The following is a 26,843-nucleotide window of genomic DNA, read 5'->3' on the forward strand; positions in this document are numbered from 1 at the left end:
AATTTTTCCTTAAAAAATTAGCTTACATCACATTTAAGGGAATATAGTTTCTACATATCTCCATGCTATAATTGATGTCATTGCCGATACTCTACTCTTGAATCAAAATGGGAGAACGTAATTATAAATAGGGCAAATTTCTTAAACTACCCTACTACCTTACTATTTAACTATTGTCTTGCACCACCCCTATTGTTTATGACAATTGCCTAAACCATTCATATGTGACATTATATGACTGTTATATTTTTCAAAATTCCCTAACTTACCCTTTTATGGTCGAAAATGCCCTTTTCGGTTTAGGCAAGATGATTTTGCCATAAGATGCCTTTTTATTGGTTGTTATCCAAAGAGAGGACCTACAAACTAGTAAGGCTGACAAAGTCGGAAGGGATCGTATCAAATTCATTATTACCCAAGTAAGCATACTCCAATTGAGACAATCCGCTGAACGTCGGTAGCTTCCCTTTAAAGTCGATCCTTTAAAGCCCCAAATTTGAGAGCATTTTAACTAGAAAGGCCCCTTCAACCCCAGCCTTGAACCTAAATCTACGAAACCTTGTATTATTGGATATTAAAATATTGTTATTTATTAGAGATTGACTATTAGTTTAGTTGAAATTAAGAGTGTTCACGGGTTGGTTTTGTTTAGTTGTAGTTTGTTTGGCCAATAAAATTGACCTAGTCGGGTTGGAAAGGTCACCCGAAATCAATTGACCATTAGTGAAACCAACTGACTCGGGTTATATCGGTTTGGTTGGTTGGTTCAAAAGATTTAAGCTTAAAAAATACATATAATTAAAAAATAAATTAAAAATTTAAATTTACAAAATAAAATATTTTAGACTAAGAAATATAGGAATTTCTCACTTTTTCATATTAAAAAATTTATATTTAATATATATTTATGGTTGGGTTAATTTGGTTTTGGTTGAAATGGTCAAAACGAAATTGACCTTGGTCAAGTTAAGAAATTATTAAATCAAAATCCACCAAAAATACTAGAAAATTAACCAACTTGGGTCAAGTTGAGTCAAGTTGGTTAGTTTGGTTGGTTTTATCGAATGGGTCCCTACTAGGGTTGTTCATTGGTTTAAAATTAATTATTGTTATTTTTGTAAAACAAATATTAAAAATAATATATAAAATATAAATAATTATTAATTATTTAAAAAATTAAATTATAAAACAATTAATTAATTATTAATTATTTTTAATAACTATTTAAAAATAATTATTAATTATCTAATTATTCCCTTAGTTTGCTATTTAAAATCTTAAATCTCGAGTTACCTCACCATCTTCATTTTGTTGTTTTGGTAAGACCCTCATTTTGTTCTACTTTGACCAACTTCTCGCTTCAATAGCGTCTTCACTTCTATACATCCTTCCAAGATCAGCCACCGGTCTTATTCCACTCTTGAACAGAAAGAAGCCATAAAAGGAGACTCTAGCTTTGGTTTGCCTCGGCGTCTCCGGAAATAAAGTAAAAAGGAAGATCCGAGGAGCAATCTCCCGTACATTCAACTTCTAGCCATTCGAAACATTCTCTTCGGATTCAAGCATACAATAGAGGTGATTCACCTCTCCCATTCCCAAAAGTTGATTTTTTATTGTTTTCTTTCCTTTTTTGTTGAGCACAAAAATCATTAACTATAATCTGAACCTTCTGGATTTTTAGGTATTCGATAGCTTGAACTTTTCTGGATATGTCTTTTCAAATTATATTAGGATGGCATATTCCGGAGGCTCTGGATTGGTAAGTGTGCCCACCCATGGTATTTGTACCCCTATCTGTTGTGTTTTTGGCATTTTGATTCATCTTCTTTAGCTCTATATTACAATTGTTTTGATATGTGTCTCTTCACATTTGACTTTTTGTGTTTTATATGCTGTTGACATTCTTTTTCCTGCTTCTTACTACTTTGCATGTCCTAGTTAAATCTTGATTACCTTCTCTTCTAGTCAGTCTTCTATTTGAGTAATTTTCAACAGCTTTAAGGTTTTTATTTTGATACATCTGGGTCTGATTCTTTGAGGTTTTGGATCCCTGAACTTTAGGTTTTTCCCTTTCTTATTCTGTTCAATCATATAAAATGGTTATCCCAGAAAGAAGGGAGGAGGTTAAGAGCTTCTGCCACCTCTGAGAATTTCCAATCTAACAGTTCATAATGGACTCCATGACATAATGGTTTACTTTTTTGGTGTCTTATTAATTTCTCCATTTATTCCTGACCTTTTCTTTTTCTTGAGTCTGCAACGTTTATCTATTTGTGTTTTAGAGCTCTTGCCATTCTATTCTTTTATATCTGTGGCTTTTCATCTTCATTTATGTGATCTTGAGCTGGAGAGTAGGGGATTCCTCTTCCTTCTCCCTTGCCTTTGATAATCACCATGATACAAAACTTCCTCCCGGTTATTATGTTGCACCAAAGCCGGTGAATCTGTATTTCTGCTCTTGCCGAGTCCTCTACTCCTATTGGCCCTGAAAACAGGGTTACCACTTCCCTTCATGGCTTCATCATCGCTGAACACTCCTCCAATTCCTTATAGTTCGGGATTTCCTATAGAGCTTCCGTCAAAGATTAACTTTAGTCTGTTAGGCTGAGGAGGCTTCCAGTCCAAGACTACCTTGTCTTTGACAGTGGCTGAATTTGCTACTTCATACCTGTTGTTGGATTTAATTGTTTTATTTCTGCTGTTAGAATGCTGTCAGCATGTTCTTCTCTCTTGTTTAAGTTTTATTTTTAGGGTGTGCCGCTAGGGACATAGTTATAATTTCTTTATCTTTTATTTTTTTACATCATGTTATTATAAATGAGAAGTTGGGCGCAGCTAGCCCAACCTTTTGACTATCGCACATCTTTCTCCCTCTTCTCTTCTCCTCTCTTCTGTCTTTTCTCCTCTCCTCTATCTCTTCTCTCTCTTCTAGGAAGAAAACATGGTATTAGAGTGCAACTTTGGGCAGTACGAATTGTTTTTTCCTCTGAATCATATCCATTCAACCCAGTTTCCGATTTCTTGAACAGTGAAGACAAGAAACCCTAATTGGACTGATTAACCACTTCTTTCTGTTTCTTCTGGGTTCTTCCTTGGTCGTAGCACCAAGGCAACCCTAGTAGTAGGAGGCTGATGCTGTGAAGCTTCCTTTTTTCCTTTGGTTGATGCTGTGAAGGCTTAGTCGTGGTTTTGCACCTTCCTACAGGTGCTGTACAGGGGTGGTGATCCCCTTTGTCACATGTATGTGCTGTGATTGATTGGTGTGTGAAGTGTATAGTCCAATGGTGACCATTTTTTAAATTTTTTGGACTGGTAGTAGATTACAGTAGTGTTCTCTTTGTTTCTGGACTGTTTAGTTTCTACCAGTAGACCTTAGCAATGAGTTCTTTACTTCTAAATTAGTTTGTGGGATTTAGTGCCCTAATTGTGACTGTGAGAGGTAGTAGTTGTGTGAGGACTGGTCTTTTGCACCTGCAGTCTTTGTTTTTGACTTGTAGACTTGCCTCTACCAATGGCAAATGATGATTCTGCCTCATCTGGGGTTACATCAACCCGTAGTACAGCCGGTATGGGAGCTGAAACTATGATGTATCCTATGCCAATCACTCCTTTAAATGGCCTAAACTACTTGGAGTGGGCTAAGGTGTTAAACTTTATGTAATAGCAAGGGGAATGTTACATAAATGGAAGAGTGAAAGAACCCAAGAGTGGGATTGCTGAACATGATTGGTGGGACCGAGAAAACAGTATGGTGATGTCTTGGCTTGTTGTAGCCATGGAACCTGATGTGAAGAAGAACTTTATGTGTGCTGACAATGCGAGTGAGATATGGGTACATGCCAAAACCACCTATTATGAGCCAAGGCACTATGCCAAGATCTACTAGTTACAAGCTGAATCCTTAATTTGTAAACAGGGGAACCATAACTTGTTAGCCTACTATTCATCCCTTATCTCAGTATAGGAGGAATTGGACCACTATCAGGCTATAGAATGGAAACATGATGATAATACCAGAGCCTATAAGAAGCTGGTTTTTCAGTAGTGGGTTTTTGCCTTTTTGTTGGGATTAAACCTTGTATATGAACCTCTTAGAGTACAGATTTTAGGAAGTCACATGACCGGTAAGCCAAACTTGTTCCAGTCTTATAACCTTTTGTTAGGAAGTGATAAGGTGGGACTTGTAGATGGATCATTCTCCTCTATTATAGGTCAAGGATCAATATCCCTTCCTCATGGACTTAACTTGAATAATGTTTTGCATATCCTTCAGCTTCTCATTAATCTTCTTTTTAATAGTAGTATCACAAACTCTTTAAACTGAATGTAAACTTTTCTTGATTCATGTGTTTCTCAGGATCTAACTTATGGGAGGACGATTGGTAGAGGAAGCTTAGTGGATGCTCTCTACACTCTTGACAACAAGGCCGGTTTCTTGGTGTCATCCTTAGAGTTGCATAGTCAGTCAACTAAGAGTTAATTTTTTTTTTGTGGCATAATTGGTTAGGTCATGTGTCTTTTGAAATAGTGAAGTCTTTGTTTCTTTACTTATTTAAGTCATGTTCAGTGTTAGATTTCCATTGTCAAACATGTCAGTTGATCAAGTAATGTAGAACAATATTTCATTCAAGTAATAAAAGATCAAGTTTTTCTTTCCATATTGTGTATTCTGATGTGTGGGGGTATTACCATAACTTCGGAGAGCGGGTATAAGTATTTTATCACATTGATTGATGATTTCTCTTGCTATATATGGGTATTTCCCATGCATAGCAGCGATGAAATTCCAAAGATCGTCAGAGATTTCCAGAGGATGGTGTTTACACGGTTTCATGTTGAAATTCAGATTTTTCAATCGGACAATGCGAAAGAATATTTCCATGGTGAGCTTAATGAGTTCTTTGCCTCTCATGGATCTATTCATAGGAGCTCATGTACAAGAACACCACAACAAAATGGTGTTGCAAAAAGAAAGAACAGACAGCTCATTGAGGTAGCCTGAGGGATGATGTTACATATGAATGTTTGTTCCCAAATGTTTTTGGGTTGATGCTGTACTTGCTGCTGCTAATGTCATAAATCACATGCCCTTCAGAGTGTTGAACTATAAGGCCCCCATCAGTTATTGTTAACTTAGTCTCCTTATTTTCCATTCCCATGAGGGTGTTTGGTTTTCGTGCCTTTGTCCATGATTTATATCCGTTTCGTATTAAGTTGGACCCTTGATTTTTTCCTTGTATCTTTCTGGGGTATCCCTCCTCACAAAAAGGGTTATCGATGCTTTGATCCCGTTATTCATAAGTTCTTTGTCTCAATGGATGCTTGTTTTTTTAAGTCTAAATTGTTCTTCCCTACTTCTCCTCATGGGGAGAGTAACGTGAAAGAGGAGAAGTAGGTCCAGGTCCATCAAGTCTCTCTTCCTTCTATTTCGGACCTTGCTCCTTTTCGTGTCTTTCAACGTACACACCGTAGAAATTAGCAAGGTGACAAAGATGTGGAGCCACCAAACATTGAGTAACCAACACCTTCAGATTTCTAGGAGGTAAGTTCAACACTTTCTATTACACCAATTGATGCCTTGGCTCCTACTTCGGTTGTGGATGATCTTGACATTCATATTGCTCATAAAAAGGGAGTCAGGTCATGCACTACCAAACACCCCATTACCTAGTATGTTTCCTGTGATCACATTTCTCCCTTTCACTGTGCCTTCCTATCTGCAGTTGGTAGCACCCCCATACCTAGAAATGTTGCAAAGTCTTTAAAATTTCATGAATGGATAGATGCTATGAAAGAGGAGATTTATGCCCTCCATAAGAATCAAACATGGGAGTTGGTGGATCATCCAAAAGGGGAAGACCCAGTGAGGTGTAAGTGGGTGTTTGCAGTGAAACACTAGGCGGATAGGACAATTAAAAGGTAGAAAACAAGGTTGGTAGCTAAAGGGTACACTCAAGTCTATGGTGTTGAATATGATGAGACGTTTGCTCCAATAACTAAGATGAACTCAATTTGGGTTCTTCTATCATTGGTTGCAAACTTTGACTAGGAATTGCATCAACTGGATATAAAGATTGCCTTTTTTAAACGTTGGTGATCTACTCCAATGGCATCTTTTCTTGTGCTTCTTTCTTCAAAGTCTTAAGTTAGTCCACCAGTTGATGAGGTTTGGTGCAGAGCAATACCTCTGTTGATGAGGTTTGGTGCAGAGCAATACCTCCTAGGGTTGGTAGTTTTTGTTGGGAAGCCTATCTGGAAAGAATCAACACTGGTGATCTACTTCAAAAAAAGAGACCCAATACTTGCTTGTCACTTCAGTGGTGTGTTCTTTGTAAAGCGGATGGGGAGACTAGTTTTCACTTACTGGTGCCTTGCTATTTTGCGAGGTCAATTTGGGATTGAGTTTTCTCCCTATTTGGATGTAGTTGTAATCCTTCATCAGACTTGTAGGGCCTTTTTTCCCCTTCTTTGGCGGATAAAAAGGGGAAGGACGATGTGGAGAGGACTAAGGGCTGCAGTATGTTGGACACTTTGGGAAGAAAGAAACTCCAGGATATTCTCAGAAGCTGAGAGAGGAGCAGCAGATCTGAGGGATATCATACATATTAGGGCTGTTCAGTGGCTGAAATCTTTGGAGCTATTCACAGATTACACTATGGATGACATGTTGAGGAAGTGGGGTGAAATTGCAAATTGCACACAGACCAAGTCAGTAATGAGTGTGGCTTGGACCCCTCCACTTAGTGGAATCTTGAAATTAAACTTTGATGGGTGTAGTAGGGGAAATCCGGGACAATCGGGGATTGGGGGTGTTTTTAGGGATGAAAATGGGGTCATTTCTGCCATGTTCTCAGCCCCAATTGGAGTGGGTGACTCCCTTAGAGCTGAGATCTTTGCAGTTATGGAAGGAGTCTGGAAAGCTAAGGAGTTGAACATCAGGAAACTCATAATTGGAGGGGATTCAGAGGTGGTGATAGGGTGGCTGATTAAAGATCACAATGGCTTATGGAAGTACAACAATGAGAGGAGGAAATTCAAGTGGCTGGTGTGGGAGATGGAAGTTAAGACACGTTGGGTTAAAAGATCAGCTAATTCCCTAGCTGACGGTTTAGCTAAACAAGGGGCAAAAAGGGATTCATTGTTTTGGGCTAAGCTGTAACTTTAGTGTTTTTTTCTTTTTTTCCTTTTCTTGAGGTTCTTTGTTGCTCTTGGAAGATAAGTGTGTTTGTCTTCCTCTTGTAAATCTTCTATTGATGATTTAATGAAAGTGTTATTGATAAAAAAAAAGAATGCATTTTTTAAACGATGATCTGGAGGAGGAGGTGCACATGGTTTAAGCCCTAGGTTTCTGGTGAGTTTCAGCTCACCTCGGAAACCTCTTCGAGGGAGGCTTGACCTCCTGAAACAGAAGATGGAGAGAAAAGAGAGAAGGGAGGGAAGGAAGAAACTGGAATCAGGGAGAGGAAAATTAAGGGAGAATCATTCATTGCTTTCATTATGTGATGATGGCCTTATATAGCTGGCCTACAGGTGTAATATCATAGGGAATATTCTCTGATTTTTGAATAACTAACTCTGGCAGATAACATGGGTGGAAAATCTTCAGGTGGCAGAGTAACCAACTCTGAGTGTAACTAATTCTGGGGCTCTGCCGCGTGGCTCCTCTGTCTTCTTGTGAATGGCTGATAGGTGGCGGCCTGCTCCACTCCCTTAGTGGGTTCTGGAGGGGGTGTTTGGGTCTCAACAGTTCCTCCCCCCTTAGCACTGACCTTGCCCTCAAGGTCTAGGTTGGGAAACCTCTCATTCAGCCTTAGATAAGGTTCCCATGTGGCCTCTTCTAGAGGCAGACCGGCCCATTCAACCTTGGCTTTTGGCACCACCTGCCCTCCTCGCCGAACCCATCGGAAATCCACAATCTTGACAGGCTCCGTGTAAATGTCCCCTTCATCTGTAAATTGGGGTAAGTTCGGTGAGATGGGGGTATGATTCCCCACAGCTTTCCTGAGAAGTGAAATGTGAAACACCGGGTGTAGCTTTGAGGTAGCAGGGAGGTCCAATCTGTAAGCAACAAGGCCCACTCTCTCCAGCACCTTATAAGGCCCATAATATCTGGGAGCTAGCTTGTGCCAAGCCTATCTCATCACTGAGACCTGGCGGTAAGGTTGGAGCTTAAGGTAGACAAAATCACCTATCTGAAATTCTAGTGGGCAGTGGTGAGAGTCATTGTAGGCTTTCATCTTTTGCTGGGCTTTAGTCAAGTTGGCCTTGAGCAGTCTAAGGATCTCATCTCTAGCCAGTAGGCGAGTCTCTACTTCTGCCATCTTAGCCGACCCAAATTCATAAGGTAATATGGGAGGAGGTTCTCTGCCATATAGTCTTTGAAGGGTGTCATTCCTGCTGCTGACTGATAAGTTGTGTTGTACCAGTATTCTGCCCACGGAAGCCAGTGAGCCCACTGTTTGGGCTTCTCCCCTATGAAGCACCTCAGGTAGGCTTCTAAGCACCGATTAAGAACTTCAGTCTGTCCATCCGTCTGGGGGTGGTAACTTGTGGATGGGTGCAGTTGGGTTCCTTGCAATCGGAAGTATTCCTTCTAGAATGAACTTAGGAAGGCAGGGTCACGGTCCGATACAATGGATCTTGGTGTCCCATGCAATTTGGTGACGTCCCGTATGAAGATGTCAGCCACCGTTGCTGCGGTGTAAGGGTGAGGCAGGGCAGAGAAATGGCTATACTTTGTGAGACGGTCAACTACTACCATGATAACTTCCTTCCCTAAAGAACGGGGAAGTCCGGTGATGAAGTCCATGGAGAGGTCTTCCCATACTTGCTCTGGAATCTTGAGGGGCTGTAGGAGGCCCGTAGGAGACTGTGAGGAGTATTTCTGCCGTTGACAGGTCTGGCATTCAGATACATAGTGTAACACATCCTTGCGCATACCTACCCAATGGTAGTGGCTGCTGAGCCTCTTTAGAGTCCTTAGCACTCCTGAATGTCCTCCCAAGGAGGAATCATGAAACAACTTCAATAGTTCAGTTTTGTGGCTGGAATTTGGAGCAATCATGAACCGTCCCTTGAAGAAGAGTTATGGTCCCACAATTTGGTACCTTGCAACCTGGGAAGGGTTCTGCCTTAATTTTTCCCTAATGTCTTGTAGCTGCGGATCAGTCCTTGCTTCTTGCCTTATGGTTTCAAACAAGGGAAAACTGGGCTGAGAGTAGGTTAGTTGGGCCAGCTCTTCTACCTGTGATAAGGCATCAGCTACCCTGTTAGCAGGCCCAAGTTTATACTCTATTCGGTAGTCGAAGCCCATCAGTTTACTCAGCCACTTTTGCTGCTCTGGAGTGTGCACTCTTTGTTTTACTATATATTTCAGACTTCGTTGGTCTGACCTTATGATAAATTGGCGTCCCAATAGATAGGTATGCCATTTATGGACTGCCATTACCACTGCCATCATCTCCTTGACATAAGTGGACTGGTTCTGGTGGGCGGCTGATAAGGCCTTGCTGAAGTAAGCAATGGGCTATCCCTTCTGCATCAGGACGACCCCCACCCCTGCACCTGAGGCATCACACTCAATCTCAAAGGGCTGAGTGAAATCTGGAAGAATAAAGACTGGAGGGCTCGAAACTTCTGTCTTCAAGTCTTCAAAGGCCCGTTGGGCTTCATCAGCCCATCTGAAAGAATCCTTCTTCAACAGGCGCGTTAGAGGGGCGGCCATGAGCCCATACCCCTTAATGAAACGCCTATAATACCCTGCAAGCCCAAGGAAACCCCTGAGAGCCTTAACAGTAGTGGGCTTGGGCCATTTTTGGATGGCCTCTATCTTTTCTGGGTCTGCCATGACCCGCCCTGCTGCAACCACATGGCCTAAGTATTGTATCTGTTTTTGTCCAAAAGAACACTTGGTCATTTTGGCATGTAATTGATGTTCCTTTAGAGTGGTGAGAGTAAGTCTCAGATGTTCCATATGGGTGCCCCAATCCTTGCTGTAAACCAGAATGTCATCGAAGAATACTAAAGCAAATTGCCTTAAGAAAGGCCTGAAAATGTCATTCATAAGGGCCTGGAAGGTGGAGGGGGCTGGTGAGCCCAAACGGCATAACCAGGAACTCATAATGGCCATCATGGGTTCGGAAAGCGGTCTTGTGGATGTCGGCCTGGTGAACCTGGATCTGATGGTACCCGGATCGCAGATCCAGTTTGGAGAACACCTGTGCTTCTCCTAACTCATCCAGCAGTTCATCAATGAGGGGTATCGGGAACTTGTCCTTCACTGTAATCTGATTCAGGGCCCGGTAATCTACACAAAACCGCCAACTACCATCCTTCTTTTTTACTAGGAGTACAGGGGATGAAAATGGGCTGGTGCTGGTTTGTATATGCCCTTTGTTCATTAGCTCTCTTACCGCCTTCTCAATTTCTAGCTTCTGGAAATAGGGGTATCTATATGGCCTCACATTGGCCGTTTTAGAATTTGGTAAGAGGGGTATCTGATGGTCATGGGCCCGGGGTGGAGGTAATTGGCTTGGTTCCTTGAACACATCAACAAACTGATCGAGTATCGATCGTAGTGCCTCGTGTTGGGCTTCCGTGGGTTGGTCACAGCCTTGATTGTTTAAAGTTGGAGCTGTGGGCTGCATGCCTAAGTGCATAAATAAGGGCTGTCCAGTATCCTTGGAGGCCCGTAATATGGAAGTTACAGTATCACCTTGGGGACTCGGAGGTCGCACCCCTTGGAGATGGCAAGTTTGACCATCTTGATAAAAGTCCATTGTCATTTTGGCCCAATCACATAGTGCCGGCTCTAGGCCACGTAACCAATGAATTCCCAGAATAATATCAGCCCTTGAGAAATCCAATGGGTGGAGATCCACCACGAAATAGTGGCCTTGTATAAGGATCCTTTCCTTTTTGCACACACCATCACATGTCAACTGACTTCCATTAGCCACATAGATTGAAAAGAGTGGAGTGGGTTGTATAGACATACCTAGTTGCCTTGCTAATCGGCAAGTGATGAAATTCAGGGTTGAGCCACTGTCAATCAAGATCATCACAGATCGTCCCACCAACCTTCTACTTGCATGGACTGAAGAGGGTTGAGGCCCATGAGGGCGTGTAAGGAGATCTCGGCTCCCCCCGGTTCTGGTTCAACTGAGATCAATTCATAGTCTTCTACGTTTTCTTCCGGTTCTTCCTCTGTTTGAAGGAGAAACACTCGCTGGACTCGACACTTATGGCCCGGTCCAAACTTGTCATAACAATTGTAGCAGAGGCCCTTCTCGCGTCGGGCCTGCATCTCAGCCCATGAGAGGCGCTTGAAGGGCACAGTGGGCCTGGACAGAATGGGCTTCTGAGAATCCCCAATTTGTTTCATGGGTTGCTGTTCGGTCCGCTGGGGAGCCCTCACATTCGGTTAGGAAGGCTTGCTGGTTCTGCGCATGCTATCCATCTTCTCTTCTTGCAAGTGAGCCATTCCCACCGCTGCCATGACTGTCGCTGGTCGAAGAGCTCTCACTTCCAGGCAGATGTCTTCTCTGAGACCTCCCACGAAACACCCTACCAGAGCCTTCTCCAACCATCCATGTACCCTGGTCGCCATTCTTTCGAACTCGAGTTGGTAGTCTGCTACTGTCCCGGTCTGTTTTAGTCGAGTGAGGAGTTCGTCGTAATCCACGAACGCCGTCGGCCCAAAACGGATGCACAGGGCTTCTGTGAACTCCGCCCAAGTTACCTGAGGATGGGTTTGTCGATACCATTGAAGCCAGAGAATAGCATCTCCTTCTAGGTGAATGGAAGCGATGGCGATGCGCTGGTGTGCAGGGGTTTCATGATACTCGAAGAATCTCTCTGCTCTGAAAATCCAAGGAATGGGATCTCCACTGGAATAGTTGGGAAAATTGATTTTAGTAACCTTTCCGGCGGGGTAACCCCCAGTTCCCTGGCTACCGGAAACAGAGGCATCGGCCCCTGTTGGATGACTGGTCTCGCCGGATTGTTGTTGGGAGGCGAGGTTAGAGATGACCACCTTGAGATCCCTGAGTTCGTTCAGTACCTGATGGAACCCAATCTCAAGTTGGTCGACTCTGTCTTCCATGGTAGAGGATCTTGTCTGCGGCATAGCTGGTCTGCAACCTTGCTCTGATACCAACTTGGTGAGTTTCCGCTCACCTCGGAAACCTCTTCGAGGGAGGCTTGACCTTCTGAATTAGAAGATGGAGAGAAAAGAGAGAAGGGAGGGAAGGAAGAAACTGGAATCAGGGAGAGGAAAATTTAGGGAGAATCATTCATTGCTTTCATTATGTGATGATGGCCTTATATAGCTGGCCTACAGGTGTAATATCATAGGGAATATTCTCTGATTTCTGAATAACTAACTCTGGCAGATAACTTGGGTTGAAAATCTTCAGGTGGCAGAGTAACCAACTCTGAGTGTAACTAATTCTGGGGCTCTGCTGCCTGGCTCCTCTGTCTTCTTGTGAATGGCTGATAGGTGGCGGCCTGCTCCACTCCCCTAGTGGGTTCTGGAGGGGGTGTTTGGGTCTCAACAGTTTCTATGCCAAAGGAAGTGAAAATAAGGTGTGCAAGCTAAGGAAGTCTTTCTATGGTTTAAAACAATCTCCTAGAGCATGGTTTAGCAAATTTCATATGGCAGTTCAACAAGTAGGTTTCAAACAACGTTAATCTGATCACACTCTTTGTGAAGAGATGTTAGGAACACGTTGCTGTGTTGATAGTGTATGTGGATGATATCATCATTACAGGAAATTGGAACATAGAAATACAAAAGTTGAAGGAGTTCCTAGTCTCTCAATTTGAAGTGAAAGATCTGGGTCCCCTAAAGTACTTTATTGGAATTGAAGTTGCCCGCTCAAAAAGGGGAATCTACATTTCTCAGAGGAAGTATATCCTAGATCTGTTACAGGACACAAGCAAGTTAGGTGCAAAACCAACAAATACTCCTATGGATGTCGATCATAAACTGAGAGATTGTGATGATAAGCCACTGAAAGATGTGAAACAGTTTCAAAGGTTAGTGGAAAGGTTGCTTTATTTGTCCATGATACATTAGATATTGCTTATTCAGTTGGGGTCCTAGGCCAATTCATGCATTCCCCTAAGAGACCGCATATGGAGGCAACAAAGAGGATTGTTAGGTATTTGAAGAAGTATCTAGGAACAAGGTTGCTATTCAACAAATATAATCATCTGAAAGTGGAAGTCTATATAGATGCTGATTGGGCAGGTGCTGTGGATGATAGAAAGTCCACAAGTGGGTAGTATACATTTGTAGGAGAAAATCTAGTGACATGGAGAAGTAAAAAACACAGTGTAGTTGCAAGGTCAAGTGCTGAAGCGGAGTATTGGGCTATGGCACATGGGGTGGCTGAAGTTCTTTGGCTGAAGAACCTTTTAGGGGAACTTGAGGTTATTGTTCACAACCCTTATGTCCCTTTACTGTGACAATGAGGCAGCTATTAAAATTGCTAGCAATCCTGTCCTACATGATAGGACCAAGCACATTGAAGTGGACAAGCACTTCATAAGAGAAAAATTGGAAAAGGGAGAAATCTATAATCCTTATGTCAAATCCAAGGAGCAATTTGCTGATGTTCTCACAAAAGGGCTTCCATGCTTGTGGCACAATGTGACAAGTTGGGCATGATATATATATTCAGCCCAACTTGAGGGGGAGTATTATTGGATTTAATTCTTTTATTTCTACTGTTAGAATGCTATCAGCCTAGGCTGCTGTCAGCATGATCTTTTCTCTTGTTTAAGTTTTATTTTTAGGGTGTGCCGCTAGGGACATACTTGTAATTTCTTTATCTTTTATTTTTTACATCATGCTATTATAAATGAGAAGCTGGGCACTGCCAACCCAACCTTTTGACTCTCACACATCATTCTCCCTTGTTTCGACTGCTGCTACAGTAACTCGAACCAGCAAGAGGAAGAAGAAGAAGAAGAAGAAGAAGAGAAGAAGAAGAAGGAAAATGAAGGGACTGTCGAATCTGATGGATTAACCCTATCAGTCGACCCATTAATAGTAATTAGTCTCTAATTACTTGTACAAAGACTAAACTGCCCTTATTCGGCTCACTCTAATACTCCCCCTCAAGCTGGATAATATATGTCATATAATCCCAGCTTGTTACATAGATAGTTCACTTTCCCTGAGCTTAGAGCTTTTGTAAACAAATCTGCCCACTGATCACTCGAGCCCACATGTTCTGTGCTTATCTCTCCAGCAAGAACCTTCTCCCTCACAAAGTGGCAATCAACTTCTATGTGCTTTGTTCTCTCATGAAAAACAGGGTTGGATGAGATATGGAGTGTAGCTTGATTGTCACAGTACAATTTCATAGGTCCATGTGGAACCCGATTTCTTGTAGGAGATTCCCCAACCACACTAATTCATAGGTAGTGTGTGCCATGGCCTTATACTTGGCTTCAGCACTGCTTCTAGCCACAACCGTCTGCTTTTTACTCTTCCACGTCACAAGATTTCCTCCAAGAAATGTGCAATAGCCTGTATTAGATCTTCTGTCATTCACTGAGCCTGCCCAGTCTGCATCTATGTACCCAACTACTTCAAGTTTTCCTCCTGGTTTATACATTAGCCCACGGCCCGGAGCTCCCTTCAAATACCTTACAATTCTAAGAACTACATCCCAGTGAGGTATACGAGGGTTCTGCATGAATTGGCTCACCACACTGACTGCAAAGGAGATGTCTGGTCTCGTGATAGTCAGATGGTTCAGCTTCCCCACTATTCGTCTATACCTTCCAGGATCTTCAAATACTTCCCTTGTATCACTGCTCAACTTAACATTTGGTTTCATAGGGGTTTCAGCCAGTTTTGCACCTAACAGTCCTGTTTCTTCCAGTAGATCAAGAACATATTTTCTTTGGCACAAATTTACACATTTTTTTGACCTGGCAACTTCTATGCCCAAGAAATACTTCAATGTCCCAAGGTCTTTTGTTTGAAAATGATTTTGCAGAAATACCTTTAGTTTGTCAATCCCCAATTTGTCACTGCCAGTAATGACAATATCATCCACATAGACCACTAATAAAATCTTTCAAGCTTCTGAGTCATAGCTGAACACTGAGTGATCAACCTGGCATTGCTTCATTCCAAAACTCTTCAGCACTTCACTAAACTTCTCGAACCAAGCACGCGACGATTGTTTCAACCCATAAATTGCCTTCTTCAGTCTGCACACCTTACCATCCTCCCCCTGAGCAACAAACCCAGGTGGTTGCTCCATATATACTTCCTCCACAAGGTCACCATGAAGGAAGACATTTTTGATGTCAAGCTGAAACAGAGGCCAATCATACATAATTGCTAGGGAAATTAACACACGAACAGAGCCAATCTTAGCTACCGGAGAGAATTCCTCCATGTAGTCCACTCCATACAACTGTGAGTAACCTTTAGCAATGAGTTTGGCCTTCAGACGCTCCACACTACCATCTGGCAAGTATTTAACAGTATACACCCATTTACAGCCCACGACATGCTTACCAGGTGGGAGAGTAGTGAGCTCCCACGTTTGAGTATGTTGAAGAGCAGAGAGTTCCTCCTCCATTGCCTGTCGCCACCCAGGTGAAGTAAGAGCTTCTTGGATATTGTTAGGTATGGAAATAGATGACAAAAGTGAAACAAACTGACGATGTGAGGCGGAAAGACGAGATAATGTAACAAAATTAGAAATGGGATGGAGAGTAGAATTGTGTTTACCTTTCCGTAAGGCAATGGGTAGGTCAAGTTCTGAGGGTTCAGCAACAGGAGCCATGACAGGATCCGCAGATAAGGTAGAAGCTGGAGGAGGGGCCGGTGTCGTTCGACGTGTATACACTTTCCGGATTGGTGGTCGTTCAGTAGTGATTTGCACTGAATGAGGAGATGAGTCTACTCCAATAGGAACATCCGGAACTGGATCACTGACAGGAAGTGGAAGATGAGGTAAGGGTGGAGACGAAGGTGCTTCAGGTCCTGAGAAGAAGGGGACAAACTCAAAAATGGTGACATCTGGACAGACATAGCACTTCCGAGTAATGGGATTATAACACTTGTATCATTTTTGAGTCTGAGAGTAGCCAAGAAAGACATTTAATGGAGCGTGCATCTAGCTTGTCTATTCCAGGACTCAGATTGTGAACAAAGCACACACAACCAAAGACACGAAGAGTTAATGGAAATGGAGATAAAGTGGGGAATAAGATAGAGAAGGGGGACCGACCATTAAGAATGAAGGAGGGCATCCGATTAATGAGGAAACATGCAGTGAGTATAATATCACTCCAAAACCGTTTAGGAACACTTATATGATGAAGAATAGATCGAGTAGTTTCGAGGAGCTGACGGTTCTTTCGTTCAGTCACCCCATTTTGTTGAGGAGTGGATGCACATGAGGTTTGATGAATAATGCCATGCTGTTCTAAATACTGTTGAAACGAAGTAAGAAAGTATTCACGACCATTATCTGAACAAAGAACATTGATTGGAACACCAAATTGTGTACGTATTTCAACATGGAATGTTTAAAAATGGAGAATAATTCACTTCTTTCTTTCATTAAGTAAATCCATATCATCCTTGAACAATCATCAATAAAAGAGACGAAATACTTGTACCCATTATAAGACTCTATCTTGATCGGGCCCCAAACATCTGAATGAACCAAAGAAAAAGGACTCAACATATGACTTTCAACTCTAGGGCTGAAGGAAACACGGCGATGTTTCCCAAACTGACATGACTCACACTGTAAAACTGACAAATGATTCAAAGACGGAACTAATATCTTGAGTGCCTTGAGAGAAGGATGTCCCAGTCGACAATTCCACTGTAGAGGAGTAAGTGAAGTCTGAAGAGCAATTGAGGATCCACCACTGTCAAGATAATACAATTCACCAGCTTCATGCCCCCCACCAATCTTCTTCCCCGTCTTGAGATTCTGAAAAACACAAGAGGAAGGAAAGAAGGTAACAGAACAGTTAAGAGTCTTGGTTAATTTACTAACAGACATAAGATTGAAGGGAAACTTAGGTACATATAGAACAAATGATAAAGAAAGAGAAACCATGTCAACGTTACCAACACCATAGATGGGAGATGAAGAACCATTGGCAAGTGTAACAGTTTGTGATGTGGAAGTTTCAGAAAGAGAAGAGAACACACCTGGAGTCCCGGTCATGTGATCAGAGGCTCCAGAGTCAATAATCCAGGGAGAGGTTTTAGATGACATGCAAGCAATACCTGAGTGGGGCAGAGTAGCAGTGGTATGCTGTGAAGTGGTTTGAAGGAACCGTTCATACTCATCACGCGGTACACTTACCATCTCTCTCCCAGAAGCAGATGTAGATGTGGAGGGAGTTAGGTCTTCCGGTTTACTATCACTGATATAAACCTCACCAGCTACAGCATGATTAGCCCATTTAGAGGGAGGGCCATGTAGATCATAACAGAAATTCACCGAGTGTCCTTCCCTGCCACAATGGGTACATTTCCTTGCAGAGTTACTCTTTCCTTTGCCACGGCCTCCCCCTGAGTCACGACCACCACCCCGGCCAAACATGAAACTACCACGGCCTCCTCTAGAGGCATGTCCTCCCCCTCTGCACCACGTCTACCTCCTCTGGATGGCACAAGTGCTGATCTATCAAACTGTGTGGGATTCTCTATCTGCCCCAAAGAAATCCTACGAAGCCGTGCAAATACTTCCTCAAGTGTAGGAAGAGTAGACCTCCCTAATATTTGGGCTCTAACTGGTTCATACTCCGATTTCAACCCCACTAAGAATCTTGTAACATCTAGTTGTTCCCTCTGTTGTTGCTGAACTTTAACATCTGGAGTGAGGGGATGATAAACATTGAGTTCATTCCTTATATTCTTCATGCAGGCATAGTACTCTTCTAGGGTTTTGTTTCCTTGTTGCAAATCAAAGTATTACTGATAAAGTTGATATACCCTTGTAGTATTATCTTGTCCAGAATACAGCTTCTTAGCATGTTCCCATATATCCTTAGCCGTATCTAGGAACATGAAGTTGGCACTAATTTTTGGTTCCATACTATTCCATAGCCAGGTGATGATTTGAGCATCCACTTGTTCCCAATCATCAAACCCTGGAGAGTCAGCCGATGGTTTATCTTCTTTTACATGCTTCACTTTCCTCTTTGCCTTGAGGAAAACTTCCACCGATTTGGTCCATAGAACATAGTTCTCACCATTCAGTTTAATTGAGGTTATTTGTACACCTAGATAGTCAAAGGGAACTACCACACTAGGTTTTTGATCATTATACCCATCTCCCATTGCTGCCATGATACTCTTTCACCGCTGCTTCTAACCTGAATTCCCAACAACCAACTGAGTGCTGTTATTAGGAGTTTGATGTTCCAGCACCTATAGCAGTCCCTAAGCACAATAATAGGTACACTAACCTTGTTCTTGTTCACACCACTACTGATTTCACAACACCACGAACCACATAAACATCAATTCAACACTTACTAATCACATGCAAGTCTTCTTACAACCACTCAACAAGGATTGTGCATCACAAGCACCACCACATAGTCATATCTGTTACACCCGGTACAGACCTGTTTAACACCTTTAAGAGGGCACTACACGACCACAAAGAACTCAGCTAGGTCACTGCATTACACTTTGCACAATTCGGCCACTTACAGCAGCCCTTACACCATTCGGCTACTGTAAACACAGCCCGTTCTTGGGATTTTCTCCAAGAACTAGGGCAACAATAAACCTAGTTCTCTAGGTTCTGATCAGTACTCGCAGGTTCTTGAAGGTTTTCTACCCAGAAATACCAGCAGCACAAGGAGAAGGAATAACTGACCTTCTTTTGAGAGTTTCAACCAACCATTCACTGCTGAAGTCATTTTCTTAATGAAGAAGGTTATGCGCAGCAGAGAGAGACAAGCTGAGATGTTTCAGACCTAGGACGAACCAGCTTTCTCCATTGACAGCCCAGAAACGAAGATAGAGAGGTCACAGACACTGCTGAGATGTTCACGAACTGAAGTAGGTCAGGAACCTTGCTCTGATACCATGTTTCGACTGCTGCTACAGTAACCCGAACCAGCAAGAAGAAGAAGAGAAGAAGGAAAATGAAGGGACTGTCGAATCTGATTGATTAACCCTATCAGTCGACCCCTTAATAGTAATTAGTCTCTAATTACTTGTACAAAGACTAAACTGCCCTTATTCGGCTCACTCTAACATCCCTCTTCTCTCTTCTCTCTTCTCTCTCTCTCTCTTCTTGGAAGAAAACAATACCAAGCTCTGATAACATCATCCACTGCCACCAATTTGAAGGCTTCCAATGTTTTTATCCAGTTTTCCGTTTTGATCTTTATGCTTTCAATGGTGTCCTCCATGCTCCTTGACTTTTCTTTGAACAATCCTTCATTTCTTTCCTCCCAGAGAGTCCAGATAGTTGCTGCCTTAGCTGTTTTCCATAGTAATCTTCCTCTCTTCTTCGCTTGCCTGAAAAATTTTGGCTGAACAAAGTAGTAAAGTCCTCTGGTGCACTTGCATTGGGCAGTTGCACACACACACACACACACACAGATAGAAGAGTAACTGATTTAGCAGAATCATGTTTTTCTTTTTTAATGGGACTATTGGACTTTTTACTAGATTGTCTAATAGAAGTTATGTGATGCTTAATTGAAATTACTTTCTCACTGTAATTCTAGAAAACTATGAGGTCTCCACTGAATTTTCTGCTTGGCATTTTTTTTTTGATCAATAACACTTTCATTAATTCATCAGTAGAAAATTTACAAGTGGAAGACAAACACACTTATCTTCCAAGAGTCACAAAGAACTTCAAGAAAGGAAAGAAGAAAATACAAAGATACAAGGACACTAACATTACAACTTAGCCCAAAACAAGGAATCCCTTTCTGCCCCTAGTTTTGCTAAACCATCAGCTAGGGAGTTAGCTGATCTCTTAATCCAACATGTCTTAACTTCCATCTCCCGCACCAGCCATTTGAATTCCCTCTTCTCATTGTTATACTTCCAAAGATCATTTTGTTCTTTGGTCAGCCACCCTATCACCACCTCTGAATCCCCTTCAATTATAAGTTTCTTGATGTTCAATTCCTTAGCTTTCCGGGCTCCTTCCATAACTGCACATATCTTAGCTCTAAGGGAGTCACCCACTCCAATTGGGCCTGAGAACATAGCAAAGATGGCCCCATTTTCATCTCTAAAAACACCCCTGATCCCTGATTGTCCCGGGTTTCCCCTATTGCATCCATCAAAGTTTAATTTCAAGAATCCACTAGGTGGGGGGGGTCCAAGCCACACTCAGTACTGACTTGGTCTGCGTGCAACTTGCAATTTCACCCCACTTCCTCAACATGTCATCCACAGTGTAATCTGTGAATATTTCCAGAGATTTCAGCCACTGTACCGCCCTAAACTGTATGATAGTCCTCAAATCTGCTGTCCCTCTCTGAGTTTCTGAGAATATCCTGGAGTTCCTTTCTTCCCACAGTGCCCAACATACTACAGCCCTTAGTCCTCTTCACATTGTCCTTCCCCTTTTTAACCGCCACCTGAAGAAGGAGGGGGCGAAAAGGCCCTGCATGTCTGATGGGGGATTCCAGCTGCATCCAAACAAGGAGAAAGCCCAATCCCACAACGACCTCGCGAAGTGGCACGACACCATTAGGTGAAAACCAGTCTCCCCATCTGCTTTGCACAGAACACACCACTGAGGTGACAAGCAAGTATTGGGTCTCTTCTTTTGGAGTAGATCACCAGTGTTGATTCTTTCCAGATAGGCTTCCCAACAAAAACTACCAACCCTAGGAGGTATAGCTTTGCACCAAACCTCACCAACAGGAAAAGGGGACAGGGTAGGACTGGTGGACTGACTTAAGACTTTGAAGAGAGAAGCACAAGAGAAAATGCCATTGGGGTTAGGTGTCCAAATTCTAGAATCCGCCCTAGTGGGGTCTAAGACAACGTTATCAAGAATTGCAAGAAGGCTTGAAATACAGTTGAAGTCTGAATCCCTCAAATCCCTTCTTAGACCCAAGTTCCACCCAATCCCAGAAGTGGAAGAGGACGGGGTGGTGAAAGGCGAGATCGGCTCATTTTTCAAATCAGAAAGAGCGTACAAAGACGGAAACTGATCCTTTAGAGGGGCGCTCCCCACCCAGGTTTGTTCCCAAAATTTTATGGAATTACTGGAATTCAAGTCATACCTGATATTAGGAATGAAAACTAGTAGCAGGTCATGAATGGCTTTCCAAGGAGAATTGCTTATGATCCTAGCTCTGATTCCAGCGTCCCATCCGTTGTGCTCCAGCCCATGAATACTTGCCACTATTCTAGCCCATAGCTTCTCCTTCTCCATAGGAAACCTCCACAACCACTTCTTCAACAGAGTCATATTCCTTCTCCTAATACTCCCAAGCCCCAAACCACCACACGACTTACTCCTGCACACTATTTCCCAACTAACTCTATGATTCCTCTTCTCTTCTCCCGGCTCCCACAGGAAATCTCTCATTAACTTCTCTAATCTGTTAGCAATCTTCACTGGGATTTTAAACACCGACATGAAGAAGATGGGTAAGTTAGCAAGCGTGGCCTTAATTAATGTAATTCTCTTGCCAAGAGAGAGGTAATTCTTTTTCCAGGATACCAATCTTTTTTCAAACCTTTCCATCACCGGGTTCCAGAAGCTCTCTCTCTTGGGATTATCACCTAATGGTAATCCTAAATAGTTCAGAGGCCACCCCGTGACTTCACACCCCAGCACTTCAGTACTCTCCCTGATCTCTCCCTCCTCCAAATTCACCCCCACTACACAGCTTTTCCCAAGGTTAACCTTCAAGTTGGACAGTTGCTCAAACAGTTGTATCACCGACTTTCTGCTTGGCATTTCTTTTTCCCAAAACAGTTGAAGAGGAAGTAATGTTAATCCTCTATTTTATTAATTTGTACCTGTCATTTCAAGTTTGTTTTGAATCAGAAAGCTTCTAGGAATCAAACGCCTATCAGTACATCCTTTTTTCAGAAATTAATATATTTTTTCTTCATCCATTAATATTTCCCCTTGATGCACAGAATTGACAATTGGAGAACTAATATTTGGTTTGGCCTGATTTCCTTTTGTTTCTTTGCTCTTCCAAGTGCAGGCACATGTTGAATCTCCTGTGTCATACTCTTTGAGCTTCAATACAGCTCTAGAGTTTTTTTCCTCTTATTCTTTTTTTTTTTCTTGTGAATTTGGGGTGGGGGTGGGGGGGTGGTTTGAAATTACATTTTGTGTTATCTCAACCTTTTCCTTCAGGTGTGTACTGCTTGTTTTCTTTTCTACATGGATGTGTTTCAATTAACCTCAAGTTTCTAATATGTTTTTTCATGATCTACCTCAGTCTATGGTGCATGTGCAAGTAGCCTAGAAATTTGTGTTTCTGTATTTCTAGCTAAATGCAAATTGTTTTTATTTTCCAGTTCATTGCCTGCTTGCATGTAGCTGTCTAGTTTGGTGCTCTTTTATAACTTACCAAGCATAGACTGCATAGTTTTGTCCTTTGCATATGTGGCTGTGTTTCTGTTTTTTTTTTTTTTGTCCTATAATCAAAATGAGGTTTAACTGAAGGTTCTAAGGGCTAATTTAAACCTCCTACATGTTCTATTTCCTTCTTATATTCTGAGAGAGAAGGTTGTATGCAAGCCTAAGTGGTTTAATAGTCTTCTGTTTTTCTGGAAACACAGATGATCTGAGGTGGAACTTGTTGGGTACCAGCAGTTTTTGAACCAACTTTCCAGTGGCTCAACTAGTTCAACAACAAAGTGCCTATCTAAGTCATAGATCCTTCTTCTCCAAGTTCCAAAACTATTACACAAGCCCTGCCTCGTTCTTTTGAATCCATAGACATGGCTGTGAGCTTTTGCACTCTTCTAGTTCTCATCACTTTATTTGCTTGTGTTTCTCACTTGGTTCTTCTTCATAAGAGTGAGAGATCATCACAGAATCGAGTCATGGATACATTCTTCATATCTCATGGATCGCCAATGCTATCAATTGATGATTCACTACCAGCACGACATTTTTTGAAATCATGGCAGAAGAAGATATTCACACCGAGACCGAAGTCAATTCTGGTCATCTCTGGTCATTGGGAAACCTCTGTACCTACTGTTAATGTCATCTCTGGGCCCCATAATACCATCTATGATTTCTATGGCTTTCCTAAGCCCATGTATCAGGTATCCCCCCATCCATGTTCTAGGTGTCAAAATATGGGAAGTTGGTGTCTCTCTCATACTTGTTGGAACTATTGTAATTTACTTTCCTGATATGCCCCTTCAAATTTTATTCAGTTGTCAAAAGTTGTTGAAGGGTGTTGTGAATGCTTCTTGGGGGCTGATTAGAGGTGTAAATCGGGCCATGCTGGTTCGGCCCGCATGTGGCCCATGTCGGTCCATGCTCCCCTCCCCTGGGATTTTTGGGGGTCAATTTGGCACAACCCACGTCACGAGCCTGTGCGGGCCCATGTCATGTCATGTAGTGGGTCTGGGTCGGGCGGGGTTATGGATTGGGCCGGATCGGGCCAAAAAGGCCCAGACTGTTTTTTTGATATTTAAATTTTTTGTTTAGTAAAACTAAAATACTTAACTTTCTTTTGGAACAAATTGAAAAAAAATCTAACAAAGAAATGAAAAAAATACTTGCCAAAATACAAAATGGACAACAAATTGGAAAAAAATAGGATTTTTTTCATTTAAAATATAAAAAATTACAAATTGAAAATAAAAATTACATTGTTGAAATAATTTAAATAAAATTGAAAAAATTACTCCATCTCCTTGACTTTAATCATCTACTTCATCAGGTGTAGTAAGTGTTTATGCCCTCCTTTATCTTGTAATTTATCCTCAGCATCAAGCATATCTTTAAAGTAGATGTCTTTTTCTTGTTTCTCATGGAATAGCAAATGTCCGCCCAAGTGGCCAGTACTACCCTTACTACTGAAGCTAAAGCCAATCCTACTTTTTTGGCAAACGAATCTTTTTCCCTTTCCCTCAACCTCCTCTAATTTAAATATTTTCCAAATCGGGCTAGTGAAGTAGTGAACTTAATGTTGGGGAATTGGTTTTGAGGAGTGGAGCCGGCCATTTTTTTTAATTCTAAAAAATAAAAATTAACCTAATTGCACTTACCCAGATGATTGGATTATCAGTTCAAAATCTCAACTTGATTTCAACGGTTGAAGCCTCAAAACCTCCTCCTAAATTACAAAGTTTGTGATAGTATGAGACTATATGGGATGAGAGACTGAGAGAGTATGAGAATTGAGAAGAGAATTGCTGAATTGGTGTGATGAGAATGGTGGAGGATATGACTATTTATAGGAATTGAAAATAATTCAATTGCCTAAAATACCTTAAAAACTAGTCGTTTTTTAGTTGTTGAGATTTGGAGGGTATTTTGGTCATTATAAAGTCATTTATCACTTTACTCAAATGCCCCCAAAGTCCCAAACTAACTGCTATATAAGATATAGTTATTAGAGGGGCATTATTGTCTTTTTCCCCTAAAGCCAAAATACATAAATACCCTCCATATAGTTGTTTATAGGCTTATAGCTATTGATTGAGGGGGTATTTCTGTAAAAACCCCTAAAAGAGCTGAAACTAGCCGTTTGGGGGGTGCCTCAAGGGCCCCAACGGCTAGTTTCTTGAACGGGCTGCACTTGGCCTGTTGCGGGCTGTACCACGTGCTGGGCCATGCTGACACACAGGCGGCATGGTATGCACAATTATGCCATGCTGGTCCATGGACCTGAAACCCCTGGTCTAGCACGGCTCATGTGCTGTTGTGCTGGGCTAGTCGAAAATCGTGCCAGGCCACAGGTAGCACGACCCGATTTACACCTCTAGGGCTGATACAGGTATCTGTCAAAGAACATGTTAGTGGGATCCTCTTCATTTTCCCTTGCTATTGCGTTTGGTATTCTCCCTATTACAGAGCGCCCATGACAGATGGTTCCCATTTTGGAAACTTTCTTTAGAAATAATCGTAAACAATGTGATATTTTTGAATTCTGATAATCTGATCCGTCCGTTAGCATGGGACCTTTTGGCTGTGCAGCTTGTAGTAAATTCAATATCATAATTGTTTGTAAAAACAGGGCAGTTGGGTCATCCACTGATGGCTTCATGGGCAGGTAGGTAACTGAGTTCTCTCAAGCAAAACCGATCAGAGGGCCACAAAATTGGATGTTGAATGTATAGTTGTACAACCGAAAGTCAAAGGCACCATAACTTGCCAATTAAGCCTACATTTTGTTTGGTAAAACATTTGATACATTTAATGGGTCGTGGTTGTAATGGCCTTGATATGCAATAAGTGGACAATTAGTAAAAGTAAAGAATTCATGTTCTGTGATTGAGCAATCTTATGAATTTATTACACTTTATAAACAAACTCTAACTCCCATCATGACATTACCAGCTAAAGTACCCGGCACCAGGCGCACCTCACTTGGCAAAGAGAGTGAAGGAATTGCTTACAGAGGCTGGCTTCAAACATGTAATGGAAGACAATGCTCGTGGGCTTGACCATGGTGCTTGGGTCCCGCTCATGCTCATGTACCCAGAAGCTGATATCCCAATATGTCAGCTTTCCATCCAAACAAATCAGGATGGAACCTATCACTACAAAATGGGCAAGGCATTGGCCCCTTTGAGAGACGAAGGGGTCCTGATAATTGGTTCTGGAAGTGCCACACATAACTTGAGGGCCCTTCAATTTAATGATGTCTCGGCTGTTCCTTGGGCACTGAACTTCGATACATGGCTCAAAGAATCTCTCATAGACGGAAGGTAATTTGCATTCATCAAAAATTACCATTGTTAAGTAGTAACTAACCAGATTTAGTCATGGCATTTATAATGTCTTCTTTAAGAATGGTTTCTTTCTGGTTTTCCCTGACGAACTATTTACAGACATGAAGACGTGAATCACTACATGGTGAAAGCACCCAGGGCGGAAATGGCTCATCCACGGCCAGACCATTTGTACCCTTTGCATGTGGCTCTAGGAGCCACAGGTGAAAATGCCGATGCAGAACTTATCCACCATAGCTGGAGTATGGGTTCTCTTTCTTACGCCTCTTATCGGTTCTCAACAGCTTGGTGATGTTCGTTGGTTGCTAATGTTATTCAGTGCCTTTATGTTCTTGTATGATAAATAGATAAAATTTGAAATCTGTTAAGTGCCCATTTTGGACGAAGCGCCCACCTGAAAAGCAATGTTTAGGCTCTGTTTGCAGTTTTTATCTGAACCGGATGGAAAATTTGTAACTGGTTCAACTTTGCATCCATTATTTGTGATTATGATTTGCGGTTCAACCTTCTAAAAGATTTGCATTTTTTTTCTCATTTGCACCTGTTGGTATTGCAAATTTTTTATCTACAAAGCTGATGCAAAATTTGAGCCGCCTTCCTCCTACGTTGATTCTCTATCATTAGTGGAGATCACATCATTTCACATCCTACTTTTACTCTGAAACAGTCGTCTTTCATCTTGTCTCCATTCTCTTTTACATAAAGTGATGATTGCATCATTTTACTTCATATTTTATTTAAGGTAATTAAAAAACTTGAACATACCCTTAGTTTTTATAAATTGATTTAAAACATATCTTGGGTTTTTCAGACTTAAAATGTTCCTTGTGGGATGATCCATTAGACTTAAACATACCCTCTATCATAAAACAGTCACCTGTAAATTCATTTTAAATTTTTAAAATTCTTT

The 26,843-nt window shown here is 41.8% G+C and overlaps 1 protein-coding gene across 4 annotated transcripts; it reads left to right on the plus strand.

Moving 5' to 3' along the window:
- The first annotated feature begins 1,302 nt into the window (after nucleotides 1-1,302).
- LOC104609146 (extradiol ring-cleavage dioxygenase-like) lies at nucleotides 1,303-26,467 on the plus strand. 4 transcript variants are annotated; one of them, XM_088893344.1, is made up of 6 exons: nucleotides 1,303-1,575; nucleotides 1,682-1,759; nucleotides 4,358-4,426; nucleotides 22,796-23,290; nucleotides 25,539-25,909; nucleotides 26,033-26,467. In XM_088893344.1, exons 4-6 carry the CDS (start codon nucleotides 22,958-22,960, stop codon nucleotides 26,223-26,225), a joined length of 897 nt encoding a protein of 298 aa, XP_088749470.1. In that variant the 5' UTR covers nucleotides 1,303-1,575; nucleotides 1,682-1,759; nucleotides 4,358-4,426; nucleotides 22,796-22,957; the 3' UTR covers nucleotides 26,226-26,467. The 4 variants fall into 4 exon arrangements, with proteins under 4 accessions (XP_088749470.1, XP_088749472.1, XP_010273681.1 ...); XM_088893346.1 differs by lacking the exon at nucleotides 22,796-23,290; XM_010275379.3 differs by lacking the exon at nucleotides 4,358-4,426.
- Nucleotides 26,468-26,843: the final 376 nt, after the last annotated feature.

Source organism: Nelumbo nucifera, chromosome 8 (assembly GCF_055504915.1).
Source record: "Nelumbo nucifera cultivar China Antique chromosome 8, China Antique-T2T, whole genome shotgun sequence".
NCBI classification, from domain to species: domain Eukaryota; kingdom Viridiplantae; phylum Streptophyta; class Magnoliopsida; order Proteales; family Nelumbonaceae; genus Nelumbo; species Nelumbo nucifera.